Source organism: Cupressus sempervirens, chromosome 1 (genome assembly GCF_028749045.1).
Source record: "Cupressus sempervirens isolate cs-2001-9-10 chromosome 1, ASM2874904v1, whole genome shotgun sequence".
NCBI lineage: Eukaryota > Viridiplantae > Streptophyta > Pinopsida > Cupressales > Cupressaceae > Cupressus > Cupressus sempervirens.
Window position 1 is genome coordinate 646,492,986 of NC_143118.1, and position 21,882 is coordinate 646,514,867.

At 34.7% G+C, this 21,882-nt stretch overlaps 1 protein-coding gene across 4 annotated transcripts in view; it reads left to right on the forward strand.

Annotated features, from left to right (window-relative positions):
- LOC149579561 (SNARE-like superfamily protein) overlaps positions 1-21,193 on the forward strand; it is a 53,418-nt gene extending 32,225 nt beyond the window's left edge. The window contains exons 3-6 of one of the 4 annotated variants that reach the window (XR_016352364.1): positions 8,322-8,440; positions 9,374-9,440; positions 9,583-9,650; positions 9,984-10,483. Coding sequence is in view for 3 of the 4 variants with exons in the window: in XM_089785889.1 (XP_089642015.1) it covers positions 8,322-8,440; positions 9,374-9,425 (171 nt within the window). In the remaining variant the exon portion in view is untranslated. Of the gene's footprint in view, positions 1-8,321; positions 8,441-9,373; positions 9,441-9,582; positions 9,651-9,983; positions 10,484-20,758 lie in introns of those variants that run through there. The other 3 variants (XM_089785889.1, XM_089785884.1, XM_089785897.1) reach the window with 3 other exon arrangements.
- Positions 21,194-21,882: the final 689 nt, after the last annotated feature.

The following is a 21,882-nucleotide window of genomic DNA, read 5'->3' on the forward strand; positions in this document are numbered from 1 at the left end:
TTACCAAGGTGCAGATTGAAACAGCCTTCTTCACTTCCTTCTTTGTGAACAGGGCCATAAGTTGTTGTTTTATCTCCTGCAACACAGGATTAGGTATAACATTCAAAATCTGACATAGATCCACTGGTTCCACCTCTACTGTTGGAGCCAATAAGTCCTTGAAGTATCACACCCTTGCATCCTGAATGCTCGCTTCACATGTTAATTGCCTTCCATCACCATTGGTAATATTGTCAGTTCAATTTCTGATTCTTCTTATTTTGGCTGTGAAAAGACCCTTACTGATTTTTATCAGATAGTTGTGATGTATTGCCTGTGAATTTTCACAAGCAGTTTACGTGAAGCCTAAAACCTATGTTACAGATTCGTGCATACAAACCATGAATCAGATCCATGTTTGAGTCTGATCCAGATTCATGGTAGATGTGGATCCAGACAGACCCACAGAGTCAAATATGGACCCTGTCCCAATCTGGGGTGAATTGTTCACAAGTCCACATGGACCCGAGGGAATCCGGCATGGATCCATAGGGACTTGTGGGTCAAACATGGAAAAGGTGGGGCCAAAGAAAATTGATTGATTTATTTATTTTTGCCTCAAAATGTAAAACTATTACGATATTAGATAGTTTCTATTTTCTCTCTTCCGTCTTTTTCTAATGGTCACTCTTTTTGTAATGCATCCATAAACTCCTATTCATTATGGAAACTTTCTCTTTCTCTCTTCAGAATGTTTCTATCTGTCTCTCTTTGTTCGTTATAGAAACATTGTTGTGTATACTTGTATATATAGATCATTTATGATCCTGTTTAATAACACATTCATTATTTTTTTACAATACTTTTTTAATGAAATTTTCTGAGTTATTTTTCAAAATGGGTTTTGGAAATCTTTAGTTTCGTCATGAAATATTAGAGTCGAAATTTTCAACATCCTTTGCCTGGGTGTGTTCAAAAATCTGTTTGCAGGGGTATCTTCTAAACTCCGTCTAGGGTTTTTGTATTTTTTTTTTTCTTCTCTGAGTGGCTTTTCTCCCACAAGTCATGCATCATCTGCCTTTCCCCTGCCCGCACGTATAATATCCCAATAGGATATTATCTCCATATTTGCTCAAAATAATTTTCAGAACATCAATAGATAAACGATGCAATGTAAACTAGCAAGGTAACCAGTAAATGCTCATTAAAAGATCTCAGTATACGTTATTGCATTATACATCAGCAATACAATAACTAGACATCAAGTCCAATCTTAAATATAGAAAACGTAGTCAGATTGGAAATAACAATAAAATGCACTTGTAATCCCAAGTGTGAATTTTGATATAAATCCATCACAAAGATGAATTGCGGCTATGTCCAATCCACCCAAGAAGAGCCCGAAGGTTTTTGTCTTTAGGATCCTCAACAAGAGAAAGCTAGCAGCTTCCTAAAGTTATCCAAAGAGAAACCAGAAAATAAGTCTCAAAATCCTAGCCTGCTGAAAATGAACTCATCCTTCTTTTATTGCCCAATGCCGCGACTCGTCAACTTCCTCTACTTTGTCTCCTTGTCATCTTGTCATTTCGTCTCTTATTAATGCCCCTTTAATATTAAATTGACCCTTTTTATAAATTTGCATTAAGCTCTCATAAGCCAAAATTAAATATTTCTTGAATTTGACTTTAGAATTCTTAATGTTCCAAAAATGGGACATTACAGCGCGACCAACTTCCTTGAAAAGACGATTGTCTTTTTGGCATTTTTGGGCTTGCATTTGACATTTATTTTTTGTGAAACTGTTTTTTTTGCAAATATCTGAGCTTTCATGACCGCCTCTGGTTCTTGAACTTTCGGCTTGGATTTCTACCCTTCAAATTAAGCTGAAATTTTATTTTAATTGCAGATTTGAACTAGGTTTCTCCAGATCTGAACTGGGTCGGTCTCCATTTTTTCTAGGTGCATCGTTTTTTGTGCCTCAATTTTTGAGCCAGTGGCTTCGAAATCTAATTTCAGGATCGTTCTAGGTTTTTCATGCTCTCTTCTAGGTGTTCTTTCATTTTTTTGGGTCTTCCATCAATCTGCCTCGATGTTCATGCCATTTCTGATATTCACGCTTTTTCATCGAAAAACGTGTCATGGCATCTCTCACCAATTTTCTCTTAGAAGGCAGTCAACGGTTCAACGAAAAGAACTACTACAACTGGAAGTAGAGAATGATGACGATCTTCTGTCGCTTTGAGGCACTTGTTTCAGGTATCAAGACTTGTCCTACCACAGTCAATGCTATTGTAGAACATGCTAACCTCTCTAATCAACCCGAGGGTGCCTTTTACACTTTTTGAGGACATGCAAATTTCTTTTTTTTAAGATAGATTGACCATTAAGGGAGGGTATAACGATATTAGATAGTTTCTATTTTCTTTCGTTCATCTTTTTCTAATGGACACTCGTTTTGTCATGTTTCCATAAACTCCTTATGTTCGTTATGGAAACTTTCTCTTTCTCTCTTCAGTATGTTTCTATCTCTCTTTGTTCATTATAAAAACATTCTTGTGTATACTTGTATATATAGATCATTTATGATCTCTATTTAATAACACAATATGGAGTTCACAAACACATTTCATCTCTCATTTACTCTCTCATTTTTCTCTAATTCTCTTTCTTTTGTATGTATAATGCATACATACACACACACACAACACACAAACACACAAACCTATACGAATCATAATGGGAAAAAGTAATTTACGAATCCACAAACCAAATTCTTGTAAGCTGACATTTAATGATATTTTATTATTATCTAATTAAAATATTAAGTCATCATTTAAATATTTCTTTATTTTTGATGACTTAATAAAATTCAATTTAACGAATTCATATTAAGTGATATCAGATTTCAACAATCCATGATAACGAATTCTTGTTTCTGGGTTCGAATGTGTAGCAATTTTTAATCATCAATGTTTCGGATCATACTACATGATCCATCATTAGGATGCAAGAGAACCAAGGAAACCAAGAGAATTCATATTGGAAAACTGGGGACATTGTATTTTGAAATAAACTTGTATTAGTGTCACCTTCATTTATCTAAAGTTCCCTGGGTTTGCATTTCCAGAAAATTTTCTCCCTGGCAAGTACTTCACTTATTGCTTTGGTGAGCCTTTTTTTTCTGTGATGAACTCAACATTAATCATCCCTTGCAAATAACTCTCTTCTTTAATGCTTCCAGCTTAGTTATTGTAAGTCTTTTTCCTTACTTGAACTCAACATTAGTCATACCTTGCAAAACAACTTTCTACTTTAACATTTCCGGCTCATTCTCCTGTCTGATATTCTCTTGGAATATGTCACCAAATACCCTCTTATTCCATATTTTAAGCTTTTCCTTGATTGCACCTAGCTTTGACATGAATTGGAAGCTTTTTTCCCCGTGCCCTAGTTGCATGACACCTGACTACCTGGCGATCTACAATAGAAGACTTTTGTTTCTGAACCACATTTTTTAAAACTTAAAACTGCAGCAGGTAGGGGGTTTGTCAGATGGCATCAGTAGAGCAACAAGGTGGTGATCCAAACCGAAGTAGGGTAGAACCATTGCCTCCCAAATTGTATTTTATCCAACAAGCTAGCACACAACGGGAATCTATCCACGCATTCCACAATGTATGCAAAACCCAACCTGTGATTTTTCCAAGTAAACCAACTGTTTTTAGTCTGAACATCTATACATTCATTGCTGGTTACAAAGGATATGAACTTTATTGCCACAGTTTCACCAGAAAGACCCCCACAGTTTTCCTTCAATTCTAAAATAACATTAAAATCACCACCAAGGAATATTCTGATTTTTGTGTTGTTGAATTCTGATTGCGAGTTCATCCCACAATTTGGCATTTGCTTCAGTTCTAATTGGGCCGTATATTGAAAATAATGAACTGCATATTGGAAGAGAATACCTTTAACTTGGACATTTATAAATTTGAAATCGAGAGCATCTCAGTTATTGCAATCAATGTTGGATTCCAAAGCGTCATCAGGCCTCCAGAGCTGCCAACTGATTACGTCCACAAACCCCTCCATCCTCTTGCACCTAATGAAGAAGCCGACCGTCTCTTTCTCATTCAACTTTTTATCTTGAAATATTAATATGTAGCACTTAAGAGACCAATATGGCACTTGATCTAGTGCCACTTGTTAGGGGCATTTAAGCCCATAACATTCTAGGTTACGAGCTTCATCACTCCCCTAGGGAGGCCATGCCTCCCTTTGATTTCAATAGATACTCCTTGATGCTAGGTAGTCCCTAGTCACTACTGTTAAGTTTTTGGAACCAGCATAGCATTCAACAAAATTCTGAAACTTCAAAATATACGAGTACGGAAGACAAATATTTATCCTGGGAAAACCCTCCTATTCGAGGGGAAAAAACCCAGCCACACCACAAAATCATCTCCTTTATTATGGTGGAATGAATTTAACACAATACTTCAATATTCTGAGACACTTAATCAGAATAATAATCAGCAGTGAATCTCGGCAATGATGAAATGTTCAGAATATATGCTACATCCAAATCCATGATACATGCTTAGTAAAATACACACTACAGCAGTATAACAACAACCTATCAATAAGTCCCAGCAGTAGCAATATGATAATTGCTACTCATAAATAGATGAATACGATTCCCAAAATAAAACAGCATCCCCCAAATGCTTGAACTATTATAGAATGCAAAAACTGAAGAGTCTCATCACATTTCAAAAGAAGACTCCCCAAATGGAAGACTCTTCCCACTCTCAAACATACAACTGACCGTATTTACGTGGGTCTACTCGTGCCTTTTCATGCCTCACACGGGTAAATCTTGAATGACAATACTCAAGCCTCTTCAAGTTCCATGCGGGTAACTCTTGGAAATACACTTGATGCCACATCATTTGTGTGCACTGACCCTTCAAATTCCTTCTGCAGATATACGCAAATGATCGCAGGTACGAAGAAGCTCCCTCGTAGCTACTATTAACATTAACAGCTAGCAAATTCTTCCTTTTTCTGTTTTTTTATCTTCCTTTCTTTCTGCTGATAACCCCTTAAAGAGATTGATGGGCATATTGACAAAACTGCCATGGCTCTGTTATGCCAATTTACTCCCTGGCAGATTCCACACCCTCCTATCACATTGATGAAGAGTTCATTGTTTCTAATTGCCTTCTCTTCAATTGCAGTTTTATCAATGATGCATCACACTCTTTGCTTTCCCAGATCCAGGGGAGCACAATTATTTGACTGTTGCTGTCCTTTGGAATTCACACTGCCATCCATAGACCATCCTGCAATTTTAAGGGCAGGCTGATTGCTTCTGTCTTCTGCAACCATGATTTTGCCATCTTCGAAGGTGGAATGTGAGTCTGTTCATCTTTCCTTTTGGGGGAGACCTCACTGGAGGGCCACTTAATGATCTCGCTCAGATAAACTCTTTGCTCTGGGGAGTAGTGCATTCCCATTTCTGTAGACCATGGATCTCCATCCCCAACACAAACTCCTTCCACCCTTGTAGCTGCTTCCCCACCTTGGGATGCGGAAAATTCAACATTGTTGCTTGATGACACATCAATTATGGCAGGTTGTGCTACAGCATCTTACCTGAGCAATCTGCACACAGATCTCTACAAGGCCGGTTGAGGGGGTGATCCTCTTTTTTCGAGTTATGCACAACACTTCTTTGCGAGCAGTTTCTTTCATAGCGGGCTCTTCTACCTCGATTCAAACAAAAAGAATTTCAACTCTTCTACTTCAGCTGGCTGTTCCCAGTAGCTACCCTTTGAGACCAGATGCAGTGTTCTTTGGCAGAGGCCTGATTGAGATTAGTTTCATCCAAACATAGTAGGCCAGGTCATTTTCACCCATATCCGGACCAAGTGCAACTCCCAGCTTCACACCAATTTGCCTTGAGCAATCTCCCATCCAGTATTCTATCTGAAGATTATATGGATGAATCCAATATTCTCTTTGGATGGGGCCATCTTCTATGGGTTGAAGTTCCACGTCCATTTTTTTATGTACACCAGATGTTTCCTCAGCCTCCACACAGTCTGACACAGCACCGAGTCCTGATCGCTTGAGTTGGTTGATTCCACCATGATATTATTTTTTGGAAGGAAGGTGGGGTTTATTGTGGTGCTCCAGGTAGTGGTTTCCGAATTTCTTATCTATTGCCTATGAGGATTCTCCCCAATTACTTTCCCAGTTAGGGTGACCTCACTTAGCACTTCTGCTTCGTTATCTGCAACTTACTCAACATCAATTAGCAATGGTTTCAGTGAAAATGACGGAATCTTCCAGATGCCAATGTCTTTGACTTCCTTTTGTTTTTCTTGTCCTTTGATTTGCTTGGATTGATCTGGGTGCTGGCCTTTGAAAGATTATGAGCAAGTTTTCCAGCATTCGAGTTATCTTGAATCTGGTTTCTTTTGCCAAGAGAGGACTCACATTCACCTCAGTTGGGTGTGGCATTTACTCTGTTTCAGACCTGCACCTCTTGTTTCTGCCAACCATGTTGTCAATACCTCTAGACCTGAGAGAGTTCCTACTGTTCCTCTGCACCTGCTTACAGTGGTTGCCCCATTCCTTGCTGCTCACTGCCAGATTGATCCCATTGGAGTGCACACTCGTGTCTTTTGCCTAATCTCCCACTTCTGCTCTCACTTCCCCTACGTAAATGTATAACATCAATTATATAAGCAAAAGAACTTTTCTATACCATGAATTGATAAACCCTAATTGGGAAAAAATAGTTTTAATATTTATAAACAAAAATCGATGTAAACATAAATTATATTCTTTCAAAGTATGCAAAACATAAGAAAACAAAATTGACATGAAATCACAAATATTTGCTTCTCAAATCCATTGCAAATTTGTTATAATTATAATATATATATATATATATATATATACATACATATAAACAAAAACTTAAATCGATATTAACATAAATTATATGCTTTCGAAGAAAAAGTTGACCCAAAAGCACAAAGATTTGCTCCTTAAGTCCATTTCAAATTTGTTTGAACTCACACAAACAAATTGATAATGGTTGTGGTAGGAAATGGCATGGTCAAATTTGTTGAAAGGCAAAAAAGGGTGTGTTTTCAGCAATTTCCTTGTATTTTTCTGCACTTTTCCTGTGTTGCATAGTCTCTATGCATCCCACAAGTCTCTACAACAGACCTGAGTAATTGTTGAATCTGCATCAGAGAATTGCAGAAACTTGGCCCTAAAATGCCAGCATTTTTCTGTTTGATTTACTTGGCTTTTCAAATTTCTTGCGAGTTACTTGGAGTGGAAGTGCAAAGCCCTATCAATTTGTGGGACACATGCTGATTGGCACTTTATGCATAATGGTTTTCACCGATCTTGGTTTACAAGGAAAATTAGATTCTTATCATAGGCGAAATTCTTAACATGTGTATTTATGCTTTTTAAGTTTTAACATTCTTAGTGACTCCCTTTTCCATCTAAGCCACAAACAAGGATTTCATTAGATAGAGGATATGAAATGTCGAATGATTGTAGCCCATAGGGTAAGCTTTCCAAAAATATAAAGGTTTTAATTTTTTCTATTTTCTGTTCAAATTAGTTTATTGAAAAAATCAAAGACCTTTGATCAACACACGGAAAAATAACAAACAGTGGGAAAAATTCTGAAAAATTGGAGTGCCCTTCATATTCATCTTTTTCTTTCACTAGAATTTTTTTTATTAATTTGGATAATATATGAAGAGAATTATGCAATACAAAAAAAAGTGTCGAAGTGAATAGTTGTTCTCATTTGAATATTTAATAACAAATAAGATATGTAATGAAAAATCATGAAAAACATTGTGCCCACAATATCATTGTAAACAATCTTTTTTCTCCAGCCCAAATTAGGTGTTGTAGGAAAATATTACTCATAAAATTATGCTAGAGTGCAAGAAACAGTTTACTAACAAAAAATTAAAACATGAGATAATTTTTTTTAATTTTAATTTTTTAAAGTTAGAGGTTAAATCTGCATAAGGAATATCACAAATCATTAGTAATTCAAATTTTATGCAGATCACTTAGGTCAAAAAATGGCACACCTTTATACCATCTTTCCTTGCATTAAAATCTATGTTATATGTTTTTGACAACTCATTTTAGACGCATCTAATAATCTTTGGAAGAGAACTATGGTGAGAGAGAAAACAGTATCTTTAAAGCAGACTTCTTAGTTGTCATTATGCGATGAACTTTTTGTCCATGGTTTGCTTTATTTTGAAATAGAAATTAAAATTTTGCAGATAATCCTGGTAACAGATCCAAGAACAGGAGATCTTCAGGAGGCCTTAAAGGATATTTACAACATCTATGTGGACTATGTCGTCAAGAATCCGCTGTACACACCAGGTCAACCATTCAGGTTGGTATATGTATGTGTGAATATTAGTTAGAAGTTTTCTCCTTTATATGCACCTTTTTAACTCCCTGAAAAAACTAGCAACTGCACTGTGAGCCCCCGTAAATTTTCTATTAGAAATAGTGTGAATCATTTATTTATATTCTCTATCTCCCTTAGCTTGATGCTCTCAGAATCTTCACTTTGCTTCTTTCATTTCAAACGTTGCTTAATTTTTTGGATTCACTTTGGCTTTTGTATTCTACATCTCGTAGTTTCCTTATCTGCCTGAATGCAGGATTGTTCTTTTTTATAGCTTTTCTGCTATTGTAAAGCAGCTATATATAGAGCTCACAACATATTTTGACCTCATCCTCTTTGTATTTATAATGTAAAGCTTATGAGTTATGACTAAAGAAGCCAATGTTGCCTGGACACGATGCTACACAATGAGATTTTATCTTCTTTCAAGTCCACTCTTCTGAATTGATCCTTATGTTGTTTCCTTTGGTATCTGGGTGAAGAATTAATCCTCCAATATGTTCTGTTCCTAATATCATTAGGTCATGAGCTACTCATAATCATTCTTCCAAATTTTGTTTTCTATCTGCTCTTAGCTGTCCTTTGCTTGTCATTTTAGAGAAGCATTTGTTCTTACAAGAGTCCAACATACTTTTCCTCTGCATTTCATTTCTTCATCAAAGTTTTCGCAATTCAGTTTTTGGCTATTCTTTTCTTTTCTCATCTGAAGTTCTAATAAGAACCTCATAGCAATCAGAAATAGTTGGTTATGTCAGTCAGGTTTTCAATTTTCATCAATTACCTGCAGTCTGCAGATGTCGAAATGATATTTCTATCTCACGTTTGTGATATCTTGGTTTTTCTGTTGCTGGTATTGATTTCAAGGAATCCTATTTCCTGCCACATCTAACACTTTTTTGCATGTTGTCTCTAAAGGTGTGAACTTTTTAACACAACACTGGACCATTATGTGAGGAATCTTACCTAAACATGTCTTTTAGAGGTGAAGTATACTAAACTTTGTGAACTTCAGTTAGAATGTGGTGTCCTTTATCTATCACTTGTCAATCATGTACTTTGTTGATCCCTTATGATTATGTTTCACATGTTGGGAGATAAATTTAGTTATTGTTTTTTTTGTAAAGGATTCATTAGGTCTAAATCATTAGAAAAAGACCTTGCAAAGCTAGCTGCTGACTTATCTGAGGCATGAGTAAGCTTCTTCCTAGAGTAGTTGATTAGATAATATAAAAATTTAAGAAGGAACTATGGTTCATGCATTTTAGAATAAATTCTAAAGTTATGTTCATCAGGCCTAAGATTTCATGTCTATGAATATGACGAAGAGTAAGTTTGCAGTGTTTTAATTGATGGTGGCTTTTCTGTGAATGAAAATACAGTTGAACTAATTTCTAAATATACCCTCTGTCACTCAAGAGTTTCTAGAATAGGAGATTATGCAAACAGAGGAAGAAAACATGTGTACTGAATTTTATTACAAGATTTGGCATAGCCTCTTATATGAGATGTGTTTTGATTTCTCCAGGAAATTTTAACACCAGGGTGCAGACAATTCCTCGTCATTTTGCATGCCACTTTGTGTTAGATCTCAAATGTGTTAAATCTGGACAGAACTTCTATCATGCTTTCCAAGGGCCAGGGTTAACATTATTTTCCTGAGATTGCATAAATTGGCAAATGTATCAACAGGCAGATGCCTCTTAATTGCTTAATCAGCTAGTGATCAAAGGCCTTGTCTGTTAGGCATATGTTTAATCCCTGCTGATCATGTTATATAACAATTACAACCTATATCTTTTTGCTCTTAATCCTCATAGTTGCAAACATGGCTGCATGGACAAGTGTTTCAGATTCACCTTTTGTATTGATTCCTTGATTGGATAGTTATTGCACTATGGAGGCACAAGAATCTCTATATTTTAGTCCTAGTGAAAAAAAGTTCTGTAACCATGATTGTGTTTCTGGAGTAGTGGCTTTGTCCTTTACTAATTCCTGATTTTTTAATGGAGTCAATCTTGATGTTTAGGATGGATGCACTCTTTCTAGAGTTTTGTGTCATGATCTCTACAAATGCTGAGATCAACCATACATGGATGAATATATGCATTGCCAAATTGAATAATGTTGATTGACAGACCAAGAAACTATAGTTGCCATTTGAATTGAAATAACACACTGTAAGCCTAGAAAGTTATTTCTCACAATCTGGTCAATAACTATTTAATCTACACTTTTTTGTGCTTTTTCATCCATGATTTTAAATTTAAATATATAATATGCCATGAAATGAAGTTATCTGATTAAGGCATTTGAAGATTGAAATAAGTCATCCAACCATGTGTGATCTTTGTAGCCTAAGCAGGCGACGACTTTATAATTCTATGATACATATCAATAGTTTTTGGGGAAAGCTTCACCTGCAAAAACTCATGAGCGTGACAAGGCTTCAAGATGTCAAAATTTCCAATTTGGAATAATTTGTACAAATTTAGAGTCGTCTACTTATGTCATGCCCAAAAATATAAGGGCAGAACACACACATTTTTTTTTTTTAAAACTAAGATTCAAAAGATAATATGGTGACAGAGATTATCACAATGACTTAATAACTACGTCAAAACGACCTATTAACTGAAATGTCTTCTACCTCTTAAATACATAACTTGCTTAGCACCAATCTAATTATAAATAAATACTACAAACCTTAAAGATGATCTAATTAACTAGGCCCTTTTATTAAATTGATGACTTGAACGTCATCACAATATTAATCATTTACTTCAGGCTTAATGTCATTAATTAACTTCTTTCAACTTCATTTTAATTATATTTTAAAACTTTAATCCAAATCTAAACTTAATCTTAAATTTTCTCCAACATACTTATAACCATCTAATAAATTAATGTATTGTTTACCATTAAAATTGATGACAAGAATAAATTCAATAACTCTATATTTTAATCTAAACTTTATTTGAGCTATCACAAATTTAAGTCCATATTAAAATTGATCTATAAAGCTCACAATAGTATAAAACTAATTAATAAAACGTTAAAATTGTTCTAATTGAAGTATTCTAATTTCACATTTAATTTTTTTTTGAATTACAACTAATTTAATATTTTACATCTAAATCACTATTTAGTATTAACATCATTACTTAACATAAAAATAATACATTACCCCTAATACCTTCAAAATTACTAATCTAGTTTATAGATTAATGCCATACTTAATTTTAAAATATAAACAATCTATAACTTAACTAAACATCTTTACTTACCTAGATTTTATACTCAAATACTACACTAATGCAACATATAATACCAACTATAAATTCGAAGGAACTTGTTAAAATCTTCTTACAAATCTAATTACAATTTAATGCTTAAACATATAAAACACCTAATGCACTAACATGGAATACTAGATACTTTCTAATAAAAATTAAAAAAATACTACTAATCAAATTAGTAATAACGAATTAATCCTAATTTAAATTAACATACATCTAAAACTAACTAAACATAAATATTAATTAGAACAAACCTTGACTAAATTAAATACTACCAAAATAAATTAACTTAAATTAAATTTTAAACTAACATAATCTAGTACTAAACTAAAGATATAACAAAACTAAATTAAATTCAAATTAAAATAATACTACTCAAACTAAACTTAAATTTAAAACAAACTTAAACTAATCTTAAATAATAAATTTAACTAAAACAACAAACTAAACTACTTTGAAATTAAAACTTTTAATAATTAAACTAAACTAAATATTACAAATAATAATAAAACTAACTAACAAGCAATTACTAACATACTAACTTAAAAGACATAAACTAACACTATGCTAACTAAAACTTCACATCTCACACTATCAACTAACAACATAATACTATCCTATATTTTCTATCTAACACTACAAACTTCACAAAAAAATATAATAATATATTATCAAACAACTTACATTATAAAATTATATATATATACACAGCGGTCTACTCTTCATAATTAAATGTGTATTAACTAACGATTTTCACTTACTCAAAAAAAAACAAAAAAAAAAAAAACAAGTTTAATATCATTAAATAACATACCCATTATAGGGTCTGCCCACACGTTGCTCGAGGCATGCACGTGGCAGGTCTGTACCTCGTCCTTGCGGGGGGGGGGGCGCATGTTAGTCCGCAAGGACCTGCGTTTGGAGAAGGGCAAGGGAGAGGAGTGCATATCACTCCTTTTTTTTTTAAAGAAAAAACTTAATTGCCCTCCCATCCCAAGACAAGGTCAACGCATGAAGTTGGAGAAAAGAATATTTTTTGGGGGGGGGGCGGGGGGTGTGTTGCGGGGGGTGCCTAAGTTAATTATAAATTGCTATTAAAACATTTTCTTGCCCTCCCCACATGCGATTTGACCCATGTACTTGTTGCAAGGTGAGGGGGGAAATTTAATATAGAAGGTAAGTTATGTTTTTTTTTTGAAACAATAAAAATAAATGGAAATGATGGTCTAGCAAGGTACCTTGCCCCTTTTGTCCTTAAGAGTTAAATGCAAAAGTTTTATAGGTAGAATATGTCAACAAGATATGTAATTAAATGTTTTAGTTTAATTGCATTTAGCTTATATTCCTTTTAAAAGACTTAATATTATTTTCTTTTTCTTTTATTTTAGTTGCACTCCAAAGGGATAATACAGAGAATAATCTCTGTGACATGGGGGAATTAAATTTTTCCCCATACATTTTCCAGAGAAGTCTTTTAGACCTGGAGGTGCACATTTTATTAGAAAACCAATTTTGACTAAGTATTGGCATAAATTTTCTTTGCTAAAAATTTATTTTTATCTTAAGAGTGCATAGGGTTATATCTTGTCTTTCATCTTATAATTTATGTTTTATCTATTCATCATACATCTAGGTGTGTTTTTTTTTTTTGAATTCTACGAAATACATAATCTCATTGATCAAATTGATTTTGTTCATAATAAAACTTAACAATGAAAGTGATAACCTTGTGATCACAATGTAGGATTTGATTACACTTAAAACTTAGACATCAATTTGGATCTTCAACATAACAAATTGCCTTCCACTAACATAATTGAAAACTAGGAAATTCATAATTCAAAAACATTATCTATCATTCTATTTTCTCACATACATATGCCAAATTTTGAGATTACATGATCAAAACAAGGAGGATCTCATAATCTTTTTCCTTCTCTATTATTCATCCTGGTTCAAGGCTCCATCGGGAAAGAACCAGTAAGAAAACCCGATGTCTTTGCCAATACATCAAAATTCAAATACATTATTTTACATAATATTACAATTCAAAAGAAGTCTCTTCAAAATCCTTCACAAATACTCTCTTCCAATACCTTCAAAATTTCAAGGAAACACAAGGGGAAGACAAGAGCTGACCCGGGTGAATCATCACAACATCAAGAACAATTCAAGCATGCACCCTAACCTGGTTTTACACAATAGATCCAAACATAGGACCTGACTAGGGGGGGAGGTGGATTTTCTCAATGGGAGACGTCAATCACCATGCCTTAACATAACCCTTTCGAGGCTAAAACATCAAGAACTTCCCGTTCTTCCACAAGGCCCTTTCGAGGCTAATACCACAAGGATTTTCATTCCCTTCCATATTCAAGAATTCACAATATTAAACAAGGCATGTGATGACAAGTAGGGGCCCATACACCTTACCCTCTTTCCCTCCCCTCACCATGAAAGGAGACTCTACACCATTGAGGTCCAACTAAGTCCCTACCCCTGTACATGGCCACTTCTTCCCTATCCAAGGGTGAGTGATGCCAAAACAATCCCCATGAAATCATCTCAAAACAAGCATAAAGATACACCATCAAAACATCAAAACAAGCATAAAGATACACCATGAACAACAACAAAAAATCCCTCCAAACCCATCCTACACACAAGAAAGCAAAAACAAAGAAGAACACAACAACTTATACATGATTCAAGCATAGACAACATGAAGGAACAATTCCATGGAGTGAAGAATCCCTACCTTCACCAAAAGAGTTATGGCAAAAATGGTGGTTTGAGAAGAGCTTTTCCTTTTCTTTCTTCAATTTTCAAACTTTCTCCAAATCTAGAGATTGGGTAACAACTCCAAAACTACTCTCAAAATGCCTCTAAGTATCATCCCTTAACTCAACTAGACTTCAAGTAACTCAAGATGGAGTTTTAGTCCAACTCAAGTAGATGACAATCAATTTTCGCAATCCCTCAAAAATAGGTCTTTTGAGTGACCCTAAAAGTCAAACTAAGAGGCTAAGGGGGTGGAAAGTACTCCTCACCCATACCCTTACCCCAAGGGCACTTAAATTTGATGTTTTTAAGCCTTAAAGACTTAATAGGAACAAATAAAAACTAGGAGAATAATAAAATCAAATAACAACCTTTTAAAGATAGACAATGCAAGGATAACACATTTAAACAAGGGGTTCAATTCTGTCTTTCCTTTAGGTTTCTCGGCTACATGTCTTGCACACTCATTGCACACATCAGTAGGTTCAAGAAATCACATGCATTATGTAATTTACGTATCAGAAAAATCATATAAATTAAAACATCCATTTTTCTAATGATCAATTATTTATCTAATTCTACTCATATTTCCGACCATTAGAATTGCATAATCAATGTGTTAGTTTTGCATTCATTTACTTTATCATCATACATGTTCGTAAAGCATTAAATGACGAAATCAATTATCTAAAAGTAAAGCATCACACCTCCTAAATATCATAATAATGTTCAGTGCATCAAATAATGTTCTAACGTATCGAATCATGAATATCAAAAATAATAATGTATCATCGGTGCTAGGATGGGTCGGGGTGAGGCCTCACAGCTTAATCAACACAAGTATAGCTTTAGCCTTTTATAGGTTGCATGGATACACAAAGTCACTATCCTTTGATTAGGAGATGATATGTTGCACAATTTTTGTTATTCATGTTTGTCTCTTCTCTTTATGTCTAGGAGATGTACAAAAACAAATGACATTTATTTTAATCTAATGTATTTGGCTACATAGCTAGCACAATATGAATATGTTGTTATGAGACATCATGTGACAAAGGAATGTAGTTTGTATTTCAATTAAGGAATAGTGACTGATGATATGATGATGTGATATTGGTCTGTGTAAGATGACATGTGATTTTTTCTGGATAAGTACCATGGTGAAAACATGTCTTAGACACCATGTGTAGTAAATTGGATCATCTATCAAGAGTTCATTCATCCCCCTTTTCATGGATTCGTCCACTTGTCCCATGTTTGTGTAGGAGTCCTATCTGATTCACTCATCCAATGGAAGACCTCTAGTCTACAAGGAAATTCTTAGTCACATGGTCACAATAAGGATCCACATTTTTCCATGACACTGAGCTTTACCCAATCACATTAAGCTTTTCAAACCAATGCCTACATTACTATGTAAAAAATTTCAACACCGAGAGATTCAAGAACATTGTTCCTTTCACAACAATTGTCAACAAAGCCTTACACATTCAATCAAACAAACAATCTTTTCCCTTTAGGATGATTCCTTTCTAAGTTAGCTTATCAAGATTCACCATCAAAATAACATTTGTGACAAGAACTGTGGATTGAATGACTACTTGATCAGGAGACCTTTTTTGTTGATTTCATCTTTGTGTGTTAGTTGTAACCTCCTCATGATTGGCTCAATCATCAATATTTTGGCACCTCTTGAATGGTTAATGTTCATTACACGTCATTTGTAGTAGATCTATTTTCTTGATACTTGAACACATCTTTGTCAGTTCCTAGTAATGGTTATGCATTGCTTGTTAGGGGCAATGAGTTAGCACACTTTCACCAACATCCTTAAAAATAATTTGGGTGTGTCAAAAGATCTCTCTAGTGTGTATGCGTCATTTCTTCCATCATGGTTGTGATATATGCATCTATGTTCTTAAAGCTATCTATTGTGTGTTGAGAGTAGTACACATAAAGGAACCTTGTCATATGTGCTCGTCTAGCACCTGATGCATGATTCCTTTTGCCATATTAAACTAAGGTGTGCTCACCCACATGAACACAAGTGAATCCCACAAAAGTCATTTAGTTAGGATACATGTAGTTAAGGATTCATTCATCATTGCTTGAGACAAGGGTTTATGTCTATTCCCTCTCTTAAGTTTGGTACCTATTTCTACGAGTTACATTTGGTACCTTAATTAGGGTCTCATTTTAAAGCTGCATTCTCATTAATTGCATTTGCATTACATTGCATTTAGTGCATTCACTAGCAATCATGATATGTTACTAACATTTATTAAACATCAGTTTCATTTAATTGCATTTTTTTAATTACATTACTTAAACAAGTAATTATAAAGTTTAACTTTTGATTATTGTTGTATTAAACTATTATTTGCATTGGGTTTATTTATTAGGATAATTCATTATACCATTTATTATATAATTTACACTTCTTTAAATCATTAAATATTAATCATTATCCATCATAAATTGCATGTCAAATATATCCATTCATTAATCATGATTCACTATCCATTGCATATCGAATATATCTAAATCTATTTTCATCATACATTGCATGTCAAATATATCTAAAATAAATTGTTCCATAAATCATCATCAATGCATAATCATATTTGCAATATCATAAAACATCACACATACATCATATAGCTCATACATAGAGACATCACCGATCTTGCATCATAAACACAATAGGCATAACATATATCATCATATAAATCACATAAATCATACACATCCTACATCACAAATGTTAGTAACACCGTCATAAGAATATCATCATAAAGTGCATATCACATGAAGAAATCAAAAGTACCTTTGCATGTAAGGCTATCTAATCATCATTGTACATATATAGTCAAAAAATATAAAGTCCATCATGAAATGCCATATAGAGTCTATGTATAGTCCGTCAAAATCATCATATAGAGTACAATGTCATCATAGTATATCATGGTAAATCAGCAACATATACAAAAAACACTACATATTGTTGTACGTCATATCATTTCATAATGCATGTATCAAACAAAATCTCTATGGTACTCAGGTGGCTAGTTGGGAGGGTGGTCTCGTTCCCCTTGTGCCATCCTTGTGTGGAGGTCTTGGTGGTCCTATAGACTACTTTGATCTCTATCCCCTTGGCAGTCCAAGATGACGCCCCCTCTTCAAACTTAAGTGCTCTCTACTCTCGAGGCACAACATCAAAGTTCAACCCTCTATAATAAGTTGTCTCTCGAACAACTTGAGTCTCTTGGCATTGTGTTGCGATCACCTCCCACATCACCTATGCCATTCTTGGTATAGTGGTGCCATGTATAGTGAGATCATGCTTTTCTCGGTACTCTTATACTCATTGTTGTTCTCATTGTGCTCTTCCTGCGGTGCCTCTATCCAACGTTGCATCTCCTCCATTTGCTGGGAGGTAGCCACTACACTTGTATTCATCTCAAATACAATAAACTCCCCTATATCAACCCAAGACCGTAGAGCATCCAATGTCTATTAGGTGTTGTCTTCCCTCGCCCTCTCTGATTGCAATTCTACTTGTAGCCAGAGAATCTATGTTTGGGCATTGTTCGCCCTAACTGTCTTTGTTTGCACCTATCCCTATAGATGGACTACCTCAATTTCCAAGTTGGCCCTAGCTTCCACTATTGCATTGTAATCCTCTTGTCTGATAGGAGGTGGTCATGCAACCTGTAATGGTGGTGTTTGTCCTACCTGGGGTACAAGTGGTGCTTGTGTTGGTCCCTATGGTGGTAGAGAAGGAATAACTGGTACCTATCCTAGTGCCTGTGCTGGTGCTTGTGCTACTCTCCAATGTACCTAGCACCCTCATCATGTTGGTCCTACATCACCTCCCCCACCGTTTCCTCCATCTCCCCCGTCGTCATGTTGGCCCTATGCCACCATTTCATATCAATAGACAAAGAACCTTTGGTTGGGCATGTTTAAAGATCTATAAGGAACATAAAAGCACCTAAAAGGTATTTTCTTCATTATTGAATATGTGTTTTTTTCTTTGAATGCTAGCATGAATATAATTAGATCTTTAGAAGTGACACTAGGTATGAATGATACAAAATCCTAGAAATTTCTTCATTGATGAAGAGATGGAAGATTTGAGAAAGAATGATACGTGAGATCTTGTACCATTTCCCAAAGAACCAAATTCTATTGGTTTCATATTGGCGTTCAAGAAAAAGATTGGTTCTGATAGAAGCATTGAGAAGTATTAAGAAAGGTTGATTTTGAAAGGCTACTATCAAATTAAGGGTATTGATTATGGTAAAATATTCTCTCCTATTGCAAAAATTACATCCATTGGATTTTTGTTTTCTATTGTCGCTAGTTATGATTTAGAGGTTGACTAAATGCATGTAAAAACTATTTTTCTTCATCACCTACATCATCCCTGGTACAGTGACACCCTGTATAGTGAGATCATGCTTTCCTCGGTACTCTTGTACTCATTGTATCTCATTGTGCTCTTCTTGCAGTGCATCTATCCAATGTTGCGTCTCCTCCATCTGCTGGGAGGCAACCACTACACCTATATTCATCTCAACTACAATAAACTCCCCTGCATCAACCCGAGATTGCAAAGCATCGAATGCCTATCAGGCGTTGCCTTCCCTTGTCCTCTCTAACTACAACCTTGCCTGTAGCCAAACAATCTATGTTTGGGCATTGTTCATCCTAGCTGTCTCTATGTGTACCTATCCGTGTAGACGGGCTACCTCAATCTCCAAGTTGGGCCCTGTCTTCCACTATTGCATATAAATCCTCTTGTCTAATAAGAGGCGGTCATGCAACCTATACAGGTGGTGTTTCTCCTGCTTGTGGTACAACGGATGTCTGTGTTGGTCCCTTTGGTGGTGGCGGAGGAGCAACTAGTACCTATCATGGTGCCTATGTCGGTGCTTGCGCTACTCTTTGACATATCTAACACCCTCTTCATGTCGGTCTTGCACCACCTCCCCTATCGTCTCCTCCATCTCCCCCGTCATCATGTTGGCCCTACGCCACCATTTCATACCAATAGACAAGTAACCTATGATTGAGCATGTTTAAAGGTCTATAAGGAACATAAAAGCACATAAAAGACATTTTGTTTATTATTGAAGATGTGTTTATCTTTCTGTAAATACTAGCATGAATAGAAGTAGATCTTTAGAAGAGACATTGGGTGTTAATGATGCAAAATACTAGAAAAATGTCATTGATGAAGAAATGGAAGATTTGGAAAAGAATGATACTTGAGATCTTTTACCATTTTCCAAAGAACAAAATTCTATTGGTTTCAAATTGGCGTTCAAGAAAACGATTGGTTCTAATAGAAGCATTGAGAAATATTAAGAAATATTAGTTCTAAAATGCTACTATCAGATTAAGGGTACTGATTATGGTAAAATATTCTTTCCTATTGCAAAAGTTACATCCATTAAATTTTTGTTTTCTATTGTTGCTACTTATGATTTAGAGGTTGACTAAATGGATGTGAAAACTAATTTTCTTCATGGTGATTTGGAGGAGGATATTTACATGAGCCAGGTAGAGAACTACATGCTAAAAGGTAAAAGTATGTGTGTTTACAAATTGAATGAATTTTTGTATGGCCTTAAGTAGAGTCCTAGGATACTATACCAAAAATTTGAAACATATTTGTTGAGTTGGGAATTTGAGCTTTCTAAATCATATCATTTTGTTTATTATAAATCCAATGGTGATCATTTCGTATATATTTTACTATATGTTAAAGAAATATCGTGCATTGGTAAAGGGAGTGGCATAATTATAGAATTGAAGTCTCAACTTGTTGCATAATTTGAAATGAAAGATCTTGTCACAACTAAACATAGTCATAGGATGGAAATCTAAAGATGTTGTGGGATGAGACTTCCTTACTAGAGTGTAGTTGGAAGTTTGATGCATCCTATGGTTTGTACTAGTCTAGACCTTGTCCAAGAAATGATACATTTCAATAGAGACATGTTTAATCCTACTAAATTTCATTGGGATATAGTTAAAATATTTTTCAGATGCTTGAAGGTTGCCTCAAAGTATTTTAATGATATCATGGTAATATGGTTGGAATCAAAATTTCTCTTCATATTTGTAATTATGTGGATTTATATTAGGAAAGTTGTATTTATAGTAGAAGATCCACTAGTGCTAATGTGTTAACATTATTTGGTGGTATTCTTAGTTGGATGAGTAAGCGATAGGTTGTGGTTGTTTTGTCCACTATTGAAGATGACTATATGGAAGCTACTTGTGCTTGTAAAGTGTTTGCAGTCTGCCTAGAGAAGAACTCAACTTTTCGTACTAGGACCAAGCACATAGGTGTTCAATGTCACTTTGTTATAGATATGGTTGAGGATGGTGAGGTCAAGATGGTTAAGGTAGAGACTTTGATGATTGCTACATATTTATTAACTAAGGTTGTGAGCTTAGAGAAGTTCAAATGATGTTCAAAGTCTATAGGCCTCATCGCCTCTAGCAATTGAACTAGTTATATATACTACCTTTTCTCTTGCAAGGTGTTACAAGTGTGAGAACATTAGTAAAATGTGCTCTACCTTTCAGTTACATACAGTTACCATTTTTAGCAATAATTCATTCGAGCAAAAATTTACCCTAATCTTTCCCCAGAGGTTCATATGGGCTGGATAAGAAAGTTGATAAATTTGTGTTGTGAGATCATGTGTAGTTTTGAAGATATAAAAAAATTACTTTTGAAGCTATCAAAACAAATTTATACATTCAATTTTGAAGGTATCAAAGGCTCTAGAATGGCCTAAAATGTTTGTAGTCAGTATCATGGGTTACAAGGTGATAGAGCATATTGTGAATTTAATGATGCTTCAAACAATTCATCAATCAAACACCCAGTTCACAAGTAATGACTTTTGAAAATTGGGTCTCCTAAAATAGGAAATGTAAAATCATGTTAAACATATAAATGAGCTACAAAAGAGAGTTACATGTGTTGGTGTGATTTTTTAGCCCAATAATTTGTAATATTATTTGAGATTTTCATGTATTGTATATCTTATATATTAGGTGGATGAGATTCAAGGTGTGTAAGAGTCTTTTACCTATTTGATTACTTCTAGGTCTTTGGTTGTTAATACTCCCTAAGAAAAGTTGTCTCTGTAAGTATATTGTAAATTTTTTTGAGTAATATATTGGATGGCTTTTGGAGTTTGTGTTAGAGTTATAACTTTAGTTAGATTGATGCTCTCAGTACACACACACACACGTGTGTGTGTGTGTGTGTGTGTGTGTGTGTGTGTGTGTGTGTGTGTGTGTGTGTGTGTATGTACATGT